A 21,596-nucleotide genomic window follows, 5' to 3' on the forward strand; every position below is an offset into this window, starting at 1 on the left:
CTTTGTCACGGCCCACCTCATGGCAAAAAGCTTTTAAAACACTTGTTTTAATATTGTTGGATGTATGCTAATGTTCTGAAGGCAGCATTTAACTTTATTATGTTATTATTAGTGTATTAGTTTTGTCCCCACTGTATATTTATTTTAGGATAATTCGAGGGGAATAGCTTGAGATGCTATTGTAGAGTCTACGTCACAGGCAACTTGACATTTGACCTTTTGGCAAAAGCCCTGATCAGCATGGCAATCTTCCAGCCTATGGATTGAGCCATATTGTGTGTGTTTGTTTGCGCATGTGCACACTTAAATATGACGACTCGGTCATAGTTCAGCGGAGTTTTATTAAAAAGGAAACAGACAGTGGCGGCTGGTGACATTTTGGGGGGGGGGGCGCAGTTGGGCGACGCGGTTTAAATAGCACTCAACAATGAGAAAAAATAGGTTTTGAGTAGAATATTGTAAAAAACAAAGCTTTATTTCAAGAACACAGCGTGCTCAACACTGTCCAATAACAACTATCAACACACTGTAACTTTGGGCATGAGAGGTTCAGAGCAGCTTTAAGGAACATTGGGTTGGGTTTCAGAGGTTTGCAAAATAAAAGAGTTTCACCCTCACATGAAAGAGGTTCAGAGCAGAATAGAGTCAGAAAGAGATCACATGTTACATTGGGTGACAGAGCAGAGCCACTACTGTAAAGACAAGTAGCCTCCTCTCTTTAAAGTGGTCAAACTTCTCCATAACTCTCTGGTTAAAGTCAATCATGTCTGTAACCAGCCTGTTTCCATTATTCTTGAGGGAATGTGTCTGTTTTTCAGAACTTCTTCGTTGTGTTTTCGATGCCAGTTCGGTCTCCTTCTGCTGCTCTGCAAACAGGGTTAGCTTCAGGCTGTTAGCGAGTTAGCTTCATGCTCTTAGCTAGATAACTGCGGCAAGATTCGTGCTTTACACTTGTCTGCAGCTCTTTAGATCCCTCACCCTGTTGTAGTCCAGAGAGTTTCAGTCCCAGGACTTTGGAACAACAGACGGGAAACTAAACGGATGAGCTCATCCCTCTGTGGCGACCCCCATGACCTCCAGGATTTCAACACCAGAGCGGTGAGTCCACTCTACATCAGTGACCACATGGGGGTCGAACGCCTAAATAAACAAGAGCCCAAACTCGCTCTACAATCAGCTGGCATCTATAAACAGCGGAGCGGCTTGAAGACTGCTTGAGACGCGTGAAGCCAGATGAACTCACTGCAGTGTTTAAAAGACAACACGGATAACTCAGTTCAACGTATTTGGATAAATCAAACATTTTAATACGATGATAACTATGTTGAACTTGATATTATTTGCAGGGTTCTTACACATTTTGACCAGTGGATTTTCATGACTTTTCCATGACTTTAAACCAAATGTTCGTGACCAAACTGAAATCTCGGTATAAACATGAACAATTTGGAAAATGTTGCGTATCGAGATCGTACGCCGGCTTATGTTTTAAGCGTCTTTCCTTAAAAAACATATTAATTATTTCAAACTCGGCGTAAATGAACATGTGATTATAAACATTTCCATGACTTTTCCAAAACTTTTATGATTTAAGTTTTTTCCATGACTTTTCCAGGTCTGAAATGACCATTTTAAAATTCCATGACTTTTCCCGGTTTTCTGTGACCGTACGTGTTTGGGGGAAGGTTTTGACTGTTTATCTGGTATGTGACTGCCTTCAAGAACACTGTAAGCCGATTGATTTATCTGCTAAAGCTCTGCTGGGAATGCAAAACGCCAGTGGAGTTGGTCTTTGGACGAAATAACTTGCCTCCACTTGCTTACTGGCTCGCTCCTGGTTGGCTGGACACCCACGAGAATGTTGCTAATATGGTGTGTGTGTGTGTGTGTGCGTGAGCCCAGATAGGCCGCCCAATGACGCATGTACCCATAATTCATGAGGGATCTTAAAATAGGAGTGTATATTTTAAGGATGAGAACAATTGCCGTAACGCAGAAGGTCGCGAGGCAGATTTTAAGCCATGTTGGAGGATGTTACCGTGAGTCACACAACGAATGCTGAACATGGTTTAATTATAAGTGTGTTTTTGCATTTACGAGTGTGAAAATTCCCAGAGGACTTCCCAAGTACCCGTTTTAGTCGAAAGAACAACCAAATGGTTGCATTGGAACTTAATTGTAACGCATTAGCCCTGGTCATCACAGCCAGAGTGTGTATTAGTACATGCAGGACAAGAGCTGTTCAACATCAGTCTACACATGTGTATGTGTACATACAGTTGTTCCGATGCAATACGCCCAAGCCCAGAGCTACGTGTGATGTCCGTACTGAGCTTTTGTAAACTGTATAAAGTCTGTCTTAAAAGAATGTTCTAAAACCACTGAAACTTTGGAAGATAACGACTTGATTTGTCTAACTTGGACCGTTGAAACCCGACATCAGGGGCGTCAAACTCATTTTCACTGTGGGCCACATCAGCGTTATAGCCGCCCTCTTAAAGGGCCGGAAACACTTTATAAACTAGTCAAACATATTGTTAAATAACTCTCTTTGCATTTCATTATTGTTTATTTGAGTGTAGAAATGTTGTACATTAGAAAATGTCTTTATTTTACAATATTAATCATTTATTTGAAACCTTCAAAATAAAAGCACGGGAAATGTTTCTTCAATTTCTTTAAGAAAAGGTGATCGCGTGCGTTTCAAGTTGTTTTCCAGATTAGTCTACACATGTGTATGTGTACATGCAGTATACACTGTGGCCTTCTGGTCTCCAAGAGGACTAGGGCTGCAACAACTAATCAATATAATCGATTATTAAAATAGTCGCTAACTATCGATTCGTTGCGATTATTACGGCACTCGATAAGTCTCGGAGATGTTAAAGTATTAAAAAAGTCGAGTTGAGCGCAGAGCAGCAACAACGAAAAGAGCCGAGCAAACAGCCGGGCGAGTAAACTCACACAAAAAAAGCGTCGTCAGTTCTGTTTTGGAATAAAAGGGTTGACATTTTTTTTTATTATTCGATTCGTTGAATAATCTAAGAATGAATCAACAGATTAATCAATTATTACAATATTATAATATATAATAATAGAATATTGGAGCCGACGCATCAACGGCCTTCCCATCATGCATCAGCAGCAGATAATACACACATATTCGTCAAAACACACACACTCCAAAATCAATGTGCATGTGAATGCAACTAGAAGCATGACTACCCATAATGCACCACGCGCCTTGCTCTTCGTTGCTGGACTCGTTTCATGCCATCTCCTCAGATCATAGAACATTTAGTGTTCGCCTCCTCACAGAAAAATTCAGCCAATCATTTTGTTTTATATTGACCAATGACATGTATTTTCTAATCACACCTACCTCAAAGTGGAAAATACAACATCGGGGAATTGTAGTTCCAAGGTGTTCTGCCTTCTTCCTTTGGGACCTTTAGCCAGACTCCCGCACAGTTAAGTCCATTTGTGACCTGCAACAACAACAACAACAAGAACATCAGACGAATCCACTAAAAATGTCACATCCAACTTAACTATCTAGATCCTAGAAATAGTTTTTTTAAAAGAACCAGCATGAATGACTCACAACAGCAATAATAACACATTCTTTATTTATCCATGACTAAAAACACCTGCTGAAGGTGTTTAAGTTGAGAAAGTAGGTGGCGTTTTCGGGCCATTTTACACCCACGCAATGTAGATTGATATAAATATAGTTATAAATGTAAATGTGAAACTAGAATCGATGTGTTGCGTTACCGTAGAGCAGGGGCGTCAAGGTTTGAAGGTTTCAAATTAAATGGATTTATGTTATAATATTAGAGATATTTTCTGATGTACAATATTTCTATACTCAAATAAACAATAATCACATGTAAAGAGAGTTATTTAACACTGTTGGGGAGTAGTTTATAGTTTATATGTTTCAGTTATAACACTTCGAGGGCGGCCATGATGCTGATGTGGCCCACGGGGAAAGTTAGTTCTACGGGTCGCTTTAAAATACCAGTTTAATTGTTATGTAATGACATTTTCATCATATTTCTTTATTTATTGCAACGAGCTCACACAGCGGTGTGTGTCTATACTCTCTATAGCAGGGGCGTCAAACTCATCTTTACCACGGGCCACATCAGTGTCACGGCCGCCTCTTAAAGGGCCGGCACAACTGAAGCGCTGTATAAACTACTCCCGAACATTTTGTTGAATAACTCTTTGCATTTGATTATTGTTTATTGGAGAGTAGAAAGATTGTACGCGAGAACATTTCTCTAATATCATAACACAAATCCATTGTATTTGAAACCTTCAAAATAAAAGCACAGGATATAAAGGTGATCATGTGTCTTTCAAGCGGTCGGGGGCCGCATAACATGACGTGGTGGGCTGCATTCGGCCCGCGGGCCTCGTGTTTGACACCTGTGCTGTAGAGTGATGTCATTTAGTTGAAAGCTCACAAAACGAGTGTCAGTGTGCACAGGGCCTCTTTAAAACACCTTTGTATCCACAGTGTTACAGTCTTGACAGGTTGCTAAGAAGTAGATGTTAAATATATTACAAAAAGTTAAACGTGGAATACTTATAACTTATCAGACATCTCCTTGGCTCTGCTACTTTATGTATGAATCTGTCTCAACGGGGAGAATCCATCGTCTAATGACGTTGCTTTTGAGGGTTTCCACAGCTCAACACAGGAAACGAGGAGCGGAAACGTTCCCAGGCTGAATTCCCAGGCGGAGTCCACCGAGACCCGAGACCCCGTTCCTCACTCGCCGCTCTCGGGCTTGGCGATCCCTTCTCTCCCCCGCGGCTTTTCCCAAATATAATGCGAACGTGAACTCCCTCTACTTGAACTCTCACTCGCGTAGTAGACCTCTGGGATGTGACAGTTGTTCCGATGCAATACGCCCCAAGCCCAGAGCTATGTCTGATGTCCGTACTGAGCTTTTGTAAACTGTATAAAGTCTGTCTTAAAAGAATTTGTACTAAAAACACTGAAACTTTGGATGATAACGACTTGATTTGTCTAACTTGGCCACATCGGCATCATGGCCGCCCTCTTAAAGGACCGGAAACACTTTATAAACTACTCGAACGTATTGTTAAATAACTCTTTGCATTTGATTATTGTATATTTTAGTGTAGAAATGTTGTACATAAGAAAATGTCTTTAATATTACAATATTGATACTTGTCATTTGAAACCTTCAAAATAAAAGCACGGGAAATACTTCTTTAATTTCTTAAAGAAAAGGTGATCGTGTGTGTTTCAAGTTGTCAGGGACCACATGAAACGATGCGGCGGGCCGAATTCGGCCCGCGGGCCTCGTGTTTGACACCTGTGCCCATTATCATCTTCAGATAATTGTCATGATGAGTCCAGGTTGTCGCAGCGAGAGAGGACCCAAACGCCGACATTACTGCACAAACTATTTAATTACAAAAATCACAGACCAGACATGAACAACAAAAACGCGGACCAAACAGTACGAAGCCACACTGGGAATGAGACGAACAGGGTTTACATACACAGGCAAGGTGAGAGGATTGGACAACGGGGAACGAGACACAGGTGGACACAATGAGGGCGGGGCCAGCAATCACACAGAAGGAAACAATCAGGGCCAGGGCAGACAATCACAGGGAGACAGACGACACAAGGACTTCAAAACAAGACACAAAACTAACACAAACTCCAGATCATGACAATAATAATAATAACTTTATTTATATAGCACCTTTAACCCTTGTGTTGCCTTCGGGTCATTTTGACCCAATTCAATATTTAACCCTCCTGTCGCCTTCGGGTCAATTTGACCCGATTCAATGTTTAATGTCGGTGTTCTTTCGGGAGTCAACAAACAAACATAAAATACCTCACACTTAAACTTGGAAAACAATATTAATTCTAATAATTTTCTGGAGATTTTAATAGCTGGGGTCATATTGACCTCAAGGGTAAAATATGTTAGTAAATATAAAGGTAACAGGAGGGTTAAACATTGAATCGGGTCAAAATGACCCAAAGGCAACAGGAGGGTGAAACATTGAATCGGGTCAAATTGACCCGAAGGCAACACAAGGGTTAAAAACAATGTTTACAAAGTGCTCCAAAGAGTCAAAGCAAAACAAGTGGAAGAGCAAGAAACCAATATTACATTTAAATATATATATTAAAATGAATAATTAAATGAAAAAAATAAAATAAATTAAAAACAGACAAACTAAATCAGGGGAACCAAAGTTCTACATAAAAAGATAAATACATCTTTGCACAGAAGCGCTAAAGAGGTGTGCCCCATCCCATGCATTATATTAATAATATTAATATTAGAGATCGCAACGGCCAGAAGGACGAAATATGAATTATTGCAGCACAAAAAGACTGATGCAAGCTCCATATGGGCATGATACTAGTTGTAAAGACTATAAACATTACAATCCTCTACTTTCCAATGGTATCTAAGCTAATACATGCAATCAACACACAAGTGTGTCAGCTAAATATGAATAAAGAAGTAAAACCTCCATGTGCCGAGCATGACTCAGACTGCAGTGATAGACGATGTTGTGATTGGCCACAACCTGCTCACATGCTGATATATTTAGACTCAACCCTCCCCAGTTCATAGAAAACCTGCTCAGTGTAATAAATCAAACTGATTATTAATTTCCCAAACACATGGCAATTATTTAACCTCATGATGCAGTGAGCTTTGCCCATCAACACTTGTGTCAAAAACCTAATTACAAAACTGTTTCAGACGACAACAGCGGATTAGTCTCGTATCGCAGGCTCCTGTGCTGGATTGCGTCATAAACTTAAATTAGCCCATTTATTATCCCTTCATTGCGTTTTCAGTATCGTCACGGGTCACAGGATTTGACATAGACGACAGACCCAAAAGCACGTCCTTAACTTTAAAAAACGAAACAAATCGTGTACATTTGGAGTCAATGACTGGAAATATTTTTAAATAATAAACTTGTCTTTTAATCTAAAAGTCTTAACATGTTAAAACTGTGTGAAAAGTATGGTCTGTCATAAACCAAGGCCAATATGTCTGGCAAGTATCAATAATAAATGATAGATGATGCTCACAGATACCAAATACATCATTTCAAGGATGTGAGCTGTTCTGCAATAGTTATGAGAATATCATGCATTTTTAGGATATCCTTTACCACAAATAACTGCACTATCTTTCAATGTAAATGCTCAGATGTGCTCCAATTATGAAAGCTGGCAAATAGTGACAGACACAGAACATTCCCCACACAACACAGCTTTGGTTTTAGCTCTACAATTAGACTTTTCTGCATGCTTTAGTCTTTAATTGAACCAGATTCAAGGATATCAACACATTTCTTCATCTTCACTACTGCAGCGTATTCCTTATAACCGTTTTAATTAATGTTCTTAATTGTTTTGTAATCTTTTTTTCTTTTGCGTCATGTTTTAATGGTTTTATGTGAAGCACTTTGAATTGCCTTGTTGAAATGTACCATACAAATCAACGTGCCTTGCCTTACCTTGAGCGATAGGTAACTTTAGACACCTGTCCACTATGTCATGCCAGTCCAAGTACTAAACAAAGTGGTGTACAGTAGTTGAAAGACATTAAAATAACTATTGGCGCAACGTCGGTAGCTCACCGTCATGTTTACGTTGAAGACGTTCTGTCGCACCTGCGTCACGGAGCTGACTGACGTTAGCTAACGGTGAGCAATTAGCTTAGCTATGCTTTTTTCAGATTAAAGATTAAAAAACACTCACCGAGGTTTGACAACGTTTTGATTCTTCAAATGTCTGTCTGTGGAGGCGGCGAAGCCAGTGATATTCCGTCTTCCGACCAATTAAGGTAACTTTTAATTTAAAAAACTCTTTCTAAACGCGCGACTTGATTCGCTCCGCCGATAAAGATGGACACAGGAAGTGACATCACTTTTCAGTTAGATCGCTATCGCACGCGCATCCCCACGAAGCCGAAGTGAGTGTTGGGAGTTGTGGCAGCTGTGTCTGATTTGGCCTCGGCTGCTGGTGATTGGCAATCACTCAGCAGCCGAGGCCGCCCTTATAAAAGCTCCCACTCGAGAGTGGAGGGGGAGAGGTGAGCAGAGGCGCGTGATTTGCGGTCTGCTCGGTGTCGTGTGTGCGGAATTAAACATGTCTTTGAACAACACCTCTTGCTGTCTGGCGGATCCTTGGTGCTGGGGGGGGAAACCCACGGGTGGCGGCCTCAGGCCTGCTACAGGAGTATTTAATGAAATACGTTTAAATTAAAACGTTTTAATGAATATAATGTTTTATACACGGTTCCATAGAAAATAACCCGATGTGTTTCAATTATGATTAAAAGAGCTGATGGTCTAAATACAGATACTCTGTGTAACCATAAGTTACCACATCATTTTAGGCTATACACCTTTGACACTTTGCCATTGAGTCTCATATAGTTCTGAAATATAAACAGGAGTTCCCAAAGGTTAATTTGACAACACTTAACGTGTCCATTATACTCAACACATTTTATTGTGTCAAACGAAATAATCTGTTTCTTCAGTATCGGTGATGGTTCTTCGGAGAACAACAAAGCCTTTTAAAGAACCATTTAAGAACCATTATTTGTCTGTGTGTGCTGTACGAGACGCTCCCTGCATGTGACGATGAAGTTATCCCACAGTGAAATGTCTGGAGAGGTTTTCTCAGTATTCATCTCAAGCACAGTTGCCATGGCAACCTGTTCAACGGCGGCAACTTGGTGATCCCTGTGATCAGATGTGAGAGGAGAAACACACTGTCACAATCCCACCTCTCTCTCTCTCTCTCTTTCTCTCATATTCTCTCTGTCTGCACATGTACATATGCACTTGCACACATGAACTCATTGCCTGTCTACTAGAAAAACAGGTACAAGGTAAGGTAAGGTATAAGGATGTTTATTGTAAAATGTAAAAACATACAACAAAATTAATTTGGCGACTCATCAGTCAGTGCAGCAGGTAAAAACATGTATAAAAACAATATGACAGGGCATTTCTAATTTAAAACTCGATATATACAAAATTAATAAAACATAAACCACAAACATCAATGGCTTAAAAGTGTCAAGTTATTGTGTATTTTTAAAGTGTATTCTACTGTCATGGTGTTATATGACAATAACACTGATCTGCAGACACACTATTAGCATGCACCACAAAACCTGCTAAATCTATCATGGTACACCTGTTGCATGGGTTCCACTCCTCTTTTCCTAATATTTATCTCATTTATTTACCCCCATGGAAAGTGTTGAAGTCCTTCTGATAGTAAGAGACATTACCAGCGGCACACGTGATCTATCGCCTTTTCTGCTTCCACAGATTCTTGAACCTAAATAAAAAGCACTGACTTTAATCAACTTCAACCCAGTGAAAGAAGTGAAGAAGTTTAAAAAGCAGTGTGACCTGCCTGCCCCTGGACAGGTCGATTGACAAGAACAATCAAAACTCTTTCTCTGATTCAGTGACGTGAACAGACATGAAGGACAGCGAGTTATCATCTCGATTGATATAATTTTTTTCTCTAGAATATTTACTATGCTATTTTTATATTATTATTATATTTATAATAATTTATTATTATTAGATTTATAATATATATGTTATTATTCTACTATTATTATATTTATAATATATTATTGTTATTATATTATTATATGTATAATATATATATTATTATATTTATAATAATTTATAACTATAAATATTATTATAATATTTATAATATATTATTATTATATTATTATATGTATAATATATATTATACTATTATTATATTTATAATTATTATTATTTTATTTATAATTATTATATGTATAATATATATATATATTATACTATTATATTTGTAATTTATTATTATTATATTTGTAATATATTATTATATATGTAATATATTATATTTATAATATTTCTTTTCCTAGAATATTTTTTCTCGTTTCTTACTCTGTAAAAAAAAAAAAAAACGTTACAGAAAGCTAGAATGTGTGTTTCTTTTCTTTAGCGTGACGGATTTCACAGTCGTCTCTGTTTCCTTTCCCTCTGCCGGCTCCACAGCTGTGTCGCTGAGCCCTCTTGGCACCGCAACTCAACTTTATAAATCATTTGTTGCTCTCACGCACCCTATCCCCAAAAAACTGTGGAGGTCTGCAGGCACATGGGAACAATTCTTTGACTTGCGTGCTAGCTTGCGTGATGTCACACTAGTGTGTGTGTGTGTGTGTCTTTCACTTGTTATACTGTAATGCCATCCTATAATATCCTGTAATTCTGAGCATTTATAGTCGATGAGACACACATTCACAGATCAGCTACAGGGTTTGAACCTGGGTCATCTTGAGGAAGAACACATCATAAATAATGTTGTTGATGTTTTTCTTTTCAATGTATTACAACTAATAAGAAAAGGCTGCACTCCATCTTGACTTAGGAGTTTGTATGTGTGAATTTTCCTCGTTGGGATTGTGGCGTATTATCTGGCCTCAATCCTATCATCCTTTTCACTTACCCATCTTTGCTCTGACTGCATGAGGTTCATAAACCTGTGATTGATTGATTTGATTTAAAGCTGAACTGGACTTGGTAAGACTCGCGCTGCAGTTGAACCGATAACCCCGTGTTGACACCGTGTTGTTGTGGACACACTGGGCAACAGTTTCCTCGCATCACGGTGACCACGCAAACCTCTTCCAGGAAAGGGAGAGCGTGTTTCTCTCAGGAACAAGGGGTTGGCTGTGGATCTCTCATCTCAAACACACACACACACATACACACTGCTCCTATACCAGACTGGGTCATGTGGTAAACTTAGACTTCTATTTTACATGACATGACATAACTTTACTAGCAGACACTTTTATCTTTTATGCAAAGCGACTGACAATAAGTGAATTAAACCACAAGAACAAACTCAGAACAACAAGAATCAAGAAATAACATTTATTCAAGAACGACAAACTATAAAAATACCAAAAGTAATAACAAGTAATATCACGGGAAAGTACCGTAAGTAATACCATGAGTAATACCATGAGTAGTACCATGAGTAGTACCATGAGTAATACTATAAGTACTACCATGAGTAGTACCATGAGTAATACCATGAGTAATACTATAAGTAGTACCATGAGTAATACTATAAGTAGTACCATGAGTAATACTATAAGTACTACCATGAGTAGTACCATGAGTAATACCATGAGTATGAGTAATACCATGAGTAATACCATGAGTACCATGAGTAATACCATGAGTAATACCATGAGTAGTACCATGAGTAATACCATGAGTAGTACCATGAGTAGTACCATGAGTACCATGAGTAATACCATGAGTAGTACCATGAGTAGTACCATGAGTAATACCATGAGTAGTACTATGAGTAGTACCATGAGTAATACCATGAGTAATTCTATGAGTAATACCATGAGTAATACCATGAGTAACACCATGAGTAATACCATGAGTAGTACCATGAGTAGTACCATGAGTAATACCATGAGTAGTACCATGAGTAGTACCATGAGTAATACCATGAGTAGTACCATGAGTAGTACCATGAGTAATACCATGAGTAATACCATGAGTAATACCATGAGTAATACTATAAGTACTACCATGAGTAATACCATGAGTAATACTATGAGTACTACCATGAGTAATACCATGAGTAATACCATGTTACTCCTCTTTTCGCCGCTGCTCTTGTGGAAACATCCAGAAGCTTCCGGCTGTTTCCCCGTCACTCTTCCAGCTGTTCTCCTCGCGCGGTCACAGGAAGGACGAGGCCTCGCCGAGCTTCTTCACACAGGCTGTCACCGTCTCCTCTTCATCGCTCCCCTAATTGGCCGAGGGGATATAAATAGCCCGGCGCATCCATCACGAGACCTCCCGGCTGCAGCCTCGAGGGACCCGAGAGGGGTCCGTCGTGTTGCCTTTTCACCTGGAAGCCCCCGCAGTTATACGTGTCCCTCATTATGAAAAATACAATAATATCTTTTATCAGCTCAATAACTTAACTTATTGAAGTTTTTGCCGAGCTCCGCGTACTCCTGAGTATTTGACCCAGCTGCCGGCCCTGCAGTCGGCTATAAAAACCACGATGACGCAAAAGCCGGAGCCGCGTAACTTACATCAAATGAGAGATGATAATTAACCCTTTGTGGCCCCGTAAGAAATGAAAGATGTGAGACATGAAGTCAGGACACAATTGGATACAGAAGATTAAATGTCGGCCGTGTGTGTTATCTCTTAATTTAGAGATGTCGAGCTATAAATTGAGTCCAAGCTGTGAATTCCTGCACACACACAACAGTGCGTTCCATTATTGTTTATGGAGGTGGATGCAGGACATTGTTATTTATTTATAACATCAAAGATGTTACTGTATGTGTACCTGGTATATTATACATTTGCTTACATATATTGTGTTTTTACGACCAGGCTTTTATATCCTTGTGACCTGTCATTCACACAGGTGTCAAACGCAAGGCCCACGGGCCGAATTCGGCCCGCCACGTGATTTTATGTGGCCCCTGATGACTTGAAAGACATTTGATCAAATTTTTTTTTAAAGGAAAACAAATATCCTATGCTTTTATTTTGAAGGTTTCAAATTAAATGGATTTCTGTTATAATATGAGAGAAATTTTCTTATGTACAATATTTCTACACTCAAATAAACACTAATCACATGTAAAGAGAGTTATTTAATACTATGTTGGGGAGTAGTTTATAGTTTATATGTTTATTTGTTTCAGTTATAACCCCTTGAGGGCGGCCATGATGCTGATGTGGCCCACGGGGAAAATTAGTTATACGGGTCACTTTAAAATGCCAGTTTAATTGATTTATAAACCGTTATGTAATGACATTTTCATAATATTGTTTTTATTGCAACCAGCTCACACAGCGGTGTGCGTCTATACTCTCTATAGCAGGGGCATCAAACTCATCTTTACCACGGGCCACATCAGTGTCATGGCCGCCTCTTAAAGGGCCGGCGCAACTGAAGCGCTGTATAAACTACTCCCGAACATTTTGTGAAATAACTCTCTTTGCATTTGATTATTGTTTATTCGAGAGTAGAAATATTGTACGCAAGAACATTTCTCTAATATTATAACACAAATCCATTTTATTTGAAGCCTTCAAAATAAAAGCACAGGATATATAAGATATATCATCTTTCAAGCCGTCAGGGGCCGCACAAAATGATGTGGTGGGCCGCATTCGGCCCGCGGGCCTTGTGTTTGACACCTGTGCTCTATAGTGTTGAGAAAAATCATCTTTGTAACATCCCCCAACTGTGATTTTAAGCAGATTGAAGATTTTAATATTGCATTAAAAAGTTGACGTGCAAAGTGTCTTCTTTGTCTTGAGATGATAAGAGGAAGAAAAAAGTTTCGCTTCTTGTTTCAGCTGAAAGTACCAGCCCAGTTCTTGGTATAGCTTTGTCACTGCGCCATTGTGAAACAACAATGAAGCCTTATATTTTAATTACCTGACGTCTCAACGAGGCTTCGGTCTATTCAGCCTTAAGGAGTTACATCAGCTGCACTCCTCCTCTGCCTCTATGTCCTCTTTCTCCTCTTGTCAGATTATCACACTTTAAATGTGCATACATGTGTATTTATAAGAGTAGATAACGTGTAATTGGTATCGTGATTTTCCATTCGAAGAACTTTCCTCTGACGTCAGGAATGTACAAGAATGAGCGGTTGCGTAACTATACGGTTGATCGTTATACCCTACAACATATTTGGGAGGGAAATTGTATTGGAAAGAGGTAAAAAAATACATATTTTTTGACTTGTTTTTAGAAGTATAAATTGATTTGTTGAGATTCATAAAGGCTACGCTCTCCCTCTTTCTCTTTTCTTTCCATCTCTCATTCATTCACATGTAAAAGATACAATTTAGAAAAAAAATTCAACCCTAAGAAAATTGCGCTGGGCCATCAGTGTCTGATTTAGAATAGAATATAACAAATTACATTTATTTGATTTATATTTAATTGAATATTTATTATATAACTACCATTTTTAAATGATTTTTGTAATGGATAATTTTTTTTTAGTATCCATAAAAAATTGAATATTTATTAAATAACTACCATTTTTAAAGGATTTTTTAATGGATACTGATTTAAAAAATATTTAGAAAAATCTCACGTACCTGGAGTGCCTACATGTACCACCAGGGGTATAAGTACCCCAGTTTGAGAACCACTGCTCTAGAGGCCACGAGGTGCTCAGTCTACAATAGTTTCATATTCAGACACCGCGTCATGAAACATTAGAAACATTCAGGAAGCATGATTGTGACCGAATGTATCGTGGGTACTAGGTTATAGTAATAATAGGTCATCGCTATGGTAACCCTGCCGTAAATCAAATAATTTGCATCAGGGATAGGAGGTAGAAAAATAAACAAGAAACAATATATTCATGCTTTGCTTTTAATCACTTAATAGAAAAAGTATTTCAGATTCATTTTCGTACACAATATACAATATAATACCGTACATTGTGTTAAAACATTTAATAACCCGCCAACTGGCAGACTTTAAACATATTATTGACGATAAAAAAACAACCTCTCATGCAGATAGTGCTAAATCTGGCAAACCATTTGGACACAACTAGGACCAAATAAAGCTCCGACATAGATGAACAATGTTAATACTGACTAATTTGAATTTCAAAAACAAGTGCTAACAAGTTTCGGTCGGAGAGAGTTCACACATCAGTTTACAGATCATGTTTTCGTTAACTTCACGTCTGTGCCGGGCGTGTCGTAGCATGCTGCCGCTACACCCCGTGTCGCCTACTTCTACAGGAAGTGCATTAATCGTGTAAAAGGAGTGATATGTGTCCTTCAAACCTGAACCTGAAGCTTACACACGGAACCATGAAGGGGCCACCGGGAACCCCAAATGGTTCTTCAGAGCGATGCCTCAGAAGAACCATTTCTGGTTCCACAAAGAACCTTTCAAACCAGGGTTCTTTAAAGAACCATTTCCTTAAAGAGTTCTTCAAAGAACCTATAAAGGTGTCTTAAAGAACCTTAACAAAATGGTTCTTTAAGGCACCATTTTTCGTTCCACAAAGAACCTTTAAACCAGGGTTCTCTAAAGAACCATGTCCTTAAAGAGTTCTTCAAAGAACCTATAAAGGTGCCTCAAAGGAAAGAAAGGTTCTTCAGCAGGGGATGGTTCTTCGTAGAACCACAAAGCCTTTTAAGGAACCATTTGAGAACCCTTATATGTGTGTGTAGCTCGTGACGAGCCTCTGTGTCCTTTGATGCTGATCGTTGATAATCTTCTAGCGTGTCTCACATGTCAGATCTATCCCGTCTTTACGTCCTTTACGCCGCGACGGGGACGCCACGTTGCTGCTGTCACATGGAACTCTTGTAGCTTCAAAAATTCGAGGACACTCCACGTCTTCTGTAAAACTCTAGCTTTTATCTATAAGAAATATAAACTGAGATTTAATTGAGAGAAACTAAAAAATTTAAGAAATGCCCAAAAAAAGAAAGAAAGTGTGATATTATAATTATTATAATTCTGATGCCAAAGTGAAAAATATTTTTTGGGGGGGTTTAATATTCATGCATAATAAGCTGATTAATATAATGTTCTTCATTTTTTTGGGTGATAATAAAAATGTTATTTTTTGGAGTTACAAGGTTATAATGTGACAACAACAACAACAACAACATGTCTCTTTAGCTGCTGCTCTGCTGGGCACTCAAAAACATTGTGCGATTATATCCTTAAATATATTCATATATATATATATATACATATTTATATATATACATATATGTATATATACATATATATATAGAAATATATACATATATGTATATATATATGTACATATGTACATATATATATATTATATATATATAAATAATATAAAAAGACTCCAATCCAGAGCCTTCTACACATTAGACATCACCACTTCCAGGTAATGCAAGTGCATTTAAATTAAAATAGATTTTTACACTGAACCAGTATTTCTTATTTACAAACTTAAAGTATAGAATAAATACACACTGTTATAAACAGCAAAAAGGACCGACTTGAGCTCCTAGCGACAACCAGTAGAGACAAAGGCTTTGGAGTGATGGGGGGGGGGGGGTAAGGCTCGATGACAAAGTCAACACACACACACACACACACAAACACACACACACACACACACGTACAAAACCTTCCGTACTTACATACAAACGATTGCCACTTATGCTGGAGTGAAATTAGATGAAGTACCATCGAGTATCTCAGTGAACCGAAGATGGAAATGGCGAGATTTATTTATAAATAAAATAGCTGTGGAAAGGTGACGATTTCAATCTAATTTTTGGTTTATTTTTAAAACTAGAGCACCTAATTATGATTCTATTTTTATGAAGCGTATACAGTCTGCCGTTGCACCAGATTCTAATAACCCGACTGTCCTCGAAACCCAATACGGTCGCGAGGGGGAGGGGGCATTGAATTGACGTCACCGAGCTGAAGCAGCACTTGAGTGATTTATTTTGTATTTTTTTACACCGAGGATGAAATAGCCGTCCTGATTGTTTTTTGGGGGGGGTTGGGGGAAGGGGGGGGGTGTCCATGGAGCCCACAAGGGGTTCGTAAACCATGTGAATGGCGGCGCTGATGAGGGTCTGAGAGGACCTTTAATCATCTGGTCTGGGCCTGATTGCAGAGGGGGGGGGGGCGTTACACCCCTCAGGGTCCGGGGGTCAGGACCCGTTCCAAATAACAGGATTATTAAGACCTGTGGGCTAAAAATAGATCCACCACCGGCGCGCACGTCGTCCTTGTCAGACTTGGTTTCTGACTCGTCGTAGATCACCGCAGCAGCAGCTCATATTTCTGCTGATTCGATCTGATCCTCGATTGAAGGTCATCAGGGTTTGAACTTGAATAACCTTTTGGACAAATTGCACAAATCGAATGTCCCATTTTTACGCTGACATTTTAGAGGGAGCAACAATCTGACCGTGTGTGCAGGATTCCTGATGCACGGTGGAGCATTTTGCATTGAAAGTCAAGTTTTGGTGTGAAAACAGGCCGTAACAACAATGAAAAAGAGGATGCAAAAAGAGATGGAGCATGAAAATATACGATGTATTTCAGTGTGACAATCATTGACCGACATCTGGATCATAAAGCAACATGTAGCGTGAACCATAAGTGAACATAAAGCGTTTGAAATCCACAAAACGTTGTGCTCGGTGGCAAAAATGTGCGTATGATGTGTGTGTTTATGTTTCTCTATTCAGATGTTTGTTTGGATTTCTCTATTGCCCAATACATGGAAGACTGTTTATCTTTTTAAACATACAACAAAACAAAAATTATCTTTCAGATAATAAGAAAAAGAAAAAAACATTTCACAGACATACTAGAGTGTTCAATAAAAATAAAAAAAACTATTATAAAGACAATAGTAAAAAAAGGCACACGAAAGTCCTTTGACAAAATGGTACAGGAAAAAATAAGTAAACACTTTCTCTTGCTATACAAACGTGTCCCCCATCAGTAGATCTTATATTCTACGCTACTTCTATATCATATCATATTTGTGTAAAATAAAAAAGAAGAAAAAAAAGCCTTAAAAGGTACAAAACTTCTCTCAGTCGTGTCAACGTCCGTTTCAATGCCAGTCCAAGAAAAAATAATAATGTTCCAAACTGGCCAAAAATCATTCAAGTTCAAGTCCCGCCCCCTTTCGGTCTCTTTCCGCCTGTCCGTCAAGACTAAACTAAACGTTCGCGGTCATTTTATTTTTCCTGAGAAAACTCTGAAGCCGCCTCGCCCCGAAACCGTCTGGTCCGGCTTCAAACACCCCGAGTGCAAGACGCCCCGCGGAGCCCTGGCTCCTGTGTGGGCGTATTCAAACAGCTCAGAGGAGGTTCCCTCTCCTCTTTTTGCCCCAAAAAACTTCTTCAAATCTCCAGGTGAGCCCGACGATGGCCACGCCCCTTTAGGTGTCCGTGGGCGACGCCTCGTGTGTCACGATCTCTATCGCCGGCTCCATCATGAGGCCCTCGTCCAGGGGGCCGTCCGAATAGTCCAGGGGAGGAGACCGAGAATCTCCGAGACTATTCTCCTCCTCCTCTTCGTCTAAGTCTTCCTCCTCCTCGTCTTCCTCGCCGTCTTTCTCTATTCCGTTCAAGTCCTCCTCCTCCAAGGTGAGCTCGAACTGAAACTTGTCCCCGCCCCCTTGCCCCCCTCCAGTGCCTCCTCCTCCTCCTCCTCTTCCTCTTCCTCCTCCGCTGTGTTCGTCGTAGAAGGTGGGGGGGGGGCTCTGGGGGATCATGCTCTGGTACCAGTTCCTGTTGTCCTCCAGCGTGTCCAGGATGTCCTGCGCTTCCGGGTGGACCAGGTCGGCCCAGGTCTCCCACAGAGGGTGCACGATGTAGTCGATGAAGCCCACCTGGAAAGGAGCGATGGATTTTAACTTATTGATACATATATACATATATACATATATATGTATATATGTATATATACAGTAACGTTCAATTTGGTGTTTTGCATGAAAACAAAAAATCAAATGAATTGCAAAATGAATATAAAATCTAGTCAAGACATTGAGGAGGTTATAAATAATGATTCTTATAGTAAATATTAATGTTGTTCTTCTTGTGGCTCAAAGAAAGGCCAGTTTTATAGCTTCTCTCACCAGCATAACTGTTTTCAGCTGCGCTCACATAAAAAGGGTTTTCAAGGGTTTTCTACCGCTCCGCTAGTCTTCTAAGGCGATAACACAATGTACACAACTTTTGACCGGTAGTGTATATATGACGCCCAAATTGATCTAAATATCCTTTATGGCCTACCTGGCTCTTCTCCACCGACGCCGTGTGCTTGTCACACATGGGGCTGATCTCCATCCCCCTCTCCCTCTCTCTGTCTCCCTGGTGGAAGAACTCGTCCATAATCCGGTCGGTCCACTGGCGGTACAGCTCCAGGGACTTGGTGGGGTTACTCAGGTCGGCGCAGTGCACCATGTTACGCAACACCTGAACAAATAATGCACAGAATTGAGAATTTATGAAAATGCTTCCATCTATCATTTTACATTTGGGATTATACAAGAAATCACGACATTTATTTCGTGTTTTTTTTTAGGTGAAAATGGAGAATTGGATAATAAATAATAAAAGGTTAAATGAAATTTTTAGAAACACAAAAAAATAAGTTTTATGTTTTTAGAGAGGAGAAAAATGTATTTAAAATATACTTCAAACCTCAATGGTACATTTCAGATATACTATCCAAATATATAAAAAGTATAATAAAGTCACGCTTTCACCAATTTAAAATTTTTTTACTTTTCACACACGTAAATACTTTTAAGAAATGTATCATGAGAAAAATGTGTTTTAAGTGAACTATCGGCATGCATATTAGCACATACACAGTCATGTACTCATATTGTGTAAGTATACTTTGAGTTTTTCCAATTTAGCACAAAAAATATACTTATTTCACTTCAAATAGTACTTACATACTATTTAATCACAACTTAAATATATTAAGTACAAAATAAGTTGTTCCAAAATAACACACTTCAAGCATACTTATGATTAGTAGGGCTTCAAGTATACTTAAGTTTGCTAAAATTAAATATACTTAGCATATCAGGCGAACAAGATACATAATTTAATGTGTTTAAAATATTCTTAAAATATCAATAGTACATTTAAAATATACTATCAAAGAAATGTACTTATGCAAATATATAAAAAATATACTAAAGTCATGCTTTCACCTACAGGACTGTCTCAGAAAATTAGAATATTGTGATAAAGTTCTTTATTTTCTGTAATGCAATTAAAAAAACAAAAATGTCATGCATTCTGGATTCATTACAAATCAACTGAAATATTGCAAGCCTTTTTTTATATTACATCTTGAAAACTCTTTTAATATTTCCTCAGACCAAGTAAAAAAAAAATAACAGCTGAGTGTTTGTCAAGGCTCAGGAAACCCTTGCAGGTGGAGTTCATTAGACAATTCAAGTGATTTGTTTAATACCCTATTAGTATACATATTTAGAGATAGGATATTTGAGTTTTCTAAGCTGAAATCAGAAAAAGGCTTGCAATATTTCAGTTGATTTGTAATGAATCCAGAAATTCTAATTTCCTGTATTTTAAAAATTCTACTTTTAACACACTTTGCATATTATTACATACACAGTCATGTACTTATATTATACTAAGTATACTTTAAGTACTTATATATACACTTAATATACTTCAAATAGTACTTAAATAATATTTAAACACTTAGTACAAAATAAGTTGTTCCAAAATAACACACTTTAAAGTATACTTATGATTAGTAGGGCTTCAAGTAGACTCAAGTATGCTCAGATTAAATCTACATATTTATGTTCCACCTGTATTCACGGAGGTGATTACCTGTATCCGGTCGGTGTAGTTGTCCAGCAGCAGAACCCCGGAGCTCGTCACCTTCTTGGTCTCCACCATCGTCTTCAGGTCAGCCAGCAGACTCATGTGCTTGGACATGTCCGTGGCCAGAACCTGAAGAAACGAGAGAGGACGGGAATCAGCACCGTTTGGACAGGTTACCACTCAAATTAGTTTTCAAAAGGATTATTTATAAAACTATTTTTGAGAGTTATAAGTGTGATATATAGATATGCTATATATATATAGATATATCTCTATAAATATATAGAGATATATAGCAAAAAATGCTTATACTGTAAATTCCTATGCTAAATTATCATAACCAAATAAATTAGAAATGTTATATAAAATAAAAAAAATATAATAATAATATACACAGTTATATATATATATACATATATATCATTTTTATTTATTTTCTTTGTTATTTATTATATTGTTTTTTACATTTAATTTTTAAATTTAATATTAATTTTCTGATTTATTTGATTATAATTTAGGATAGGAATATATAAGCATGTTTTTCTTCTACCTATACCTTTTCAGTCTGTTTTTATAGAATAATATTGGATTGTCTTGCAATGATTGACTGAATAAAATACACAACAACAACAAATCAGAAAATTAAAATAAAATAAAGAAAAATAATCAAGAAAATAAAAAATAATATATATATCCACATACATCTTCCATAAACATACGTTTCAATCACACTTATAGCCCTCAACAATAGTTTTATAAATAATCCGTGAATGAGTTTCTCACCATGTCGATGACCATCTTGCGGAGCGACTGCCGCTGCTTCTTGGGAATGTTCTGGAAGATGTCGCAGTTCTCCTCCTGCAGCAGCTTGAAGCCCACGGCCAGGTGGTGGTTCTCCAGCACCGACTCGTCGTTGTACATCAGCGCCAGTTCAGAGTCTGCAGAGGCATCAAAAAGACATTTTTATATACAGGACTGTCTCAGAAAATTAGAATATTGTGATAAAGTTCTTTATTTTCTGTAATGCAATTAAAAAAACAAAAATGTCATGCATTCTGGATTCATTACAAATCAACTGAAATATT

General features: G+C 38.2%; 1 protein-coding gene across 6 annotated transcripts in view; it reads right to left on the reverse strand.

The window, feature by feature from the left end:
* Positions 1-14,505: 14,505 nt before the first annotated feature.
* pde4ba (phosphodiesterase 4B, cAMP-specific a) overlaps positions 14,506-21,596 on the reverse strand; it is a 111,523-nt gene continuing 104,432 nt past the window's right edge. For all 6 annotated transcript variants that reach the window (XM_056413830.1, XM_056413829.1, XM_056413831.1 and 3 more), the window contains 4 exons: positions 21,295-21,449; positions 20,518-20,640; positions 18,928-19,110; positions 14,506-18,521 (listed from right to left, as the gene is read on the reverse strand). In XM_056413830.1, the coding sequence (XP_056269805.1) occupies positions 18,069-18,521; positions 18,928-19,110; positions 20,518-20,640; positions 21,295-21,449 (914 nt within the window). In that variant the 3' untranslated portion in view covers positions 14,506-18,068. The remainder of the gene's footprint in view (positions 18,522-18,927; positions 19,111-20,517; positions 20,641-21,294; positions 21,450-21,596) is intronic.

This window comes from Pseudoliparis swirei, chromosome 5 (genome assembly GCF_029220125.1).
Source record: "Pseudoliparis swirei isolate HS2019 ecotype Mariana Trench chromosome 5, NWPU_hadal_v1, whole genome shotgun sequence".
Taxonomy (NCBI): domain Eukaryota; kingdom Metazoa; phylum Chordata; class Actinopteri; order Perciformes; family Liparidae; genus Pseudoliparis; species Pseudoliparis swirei.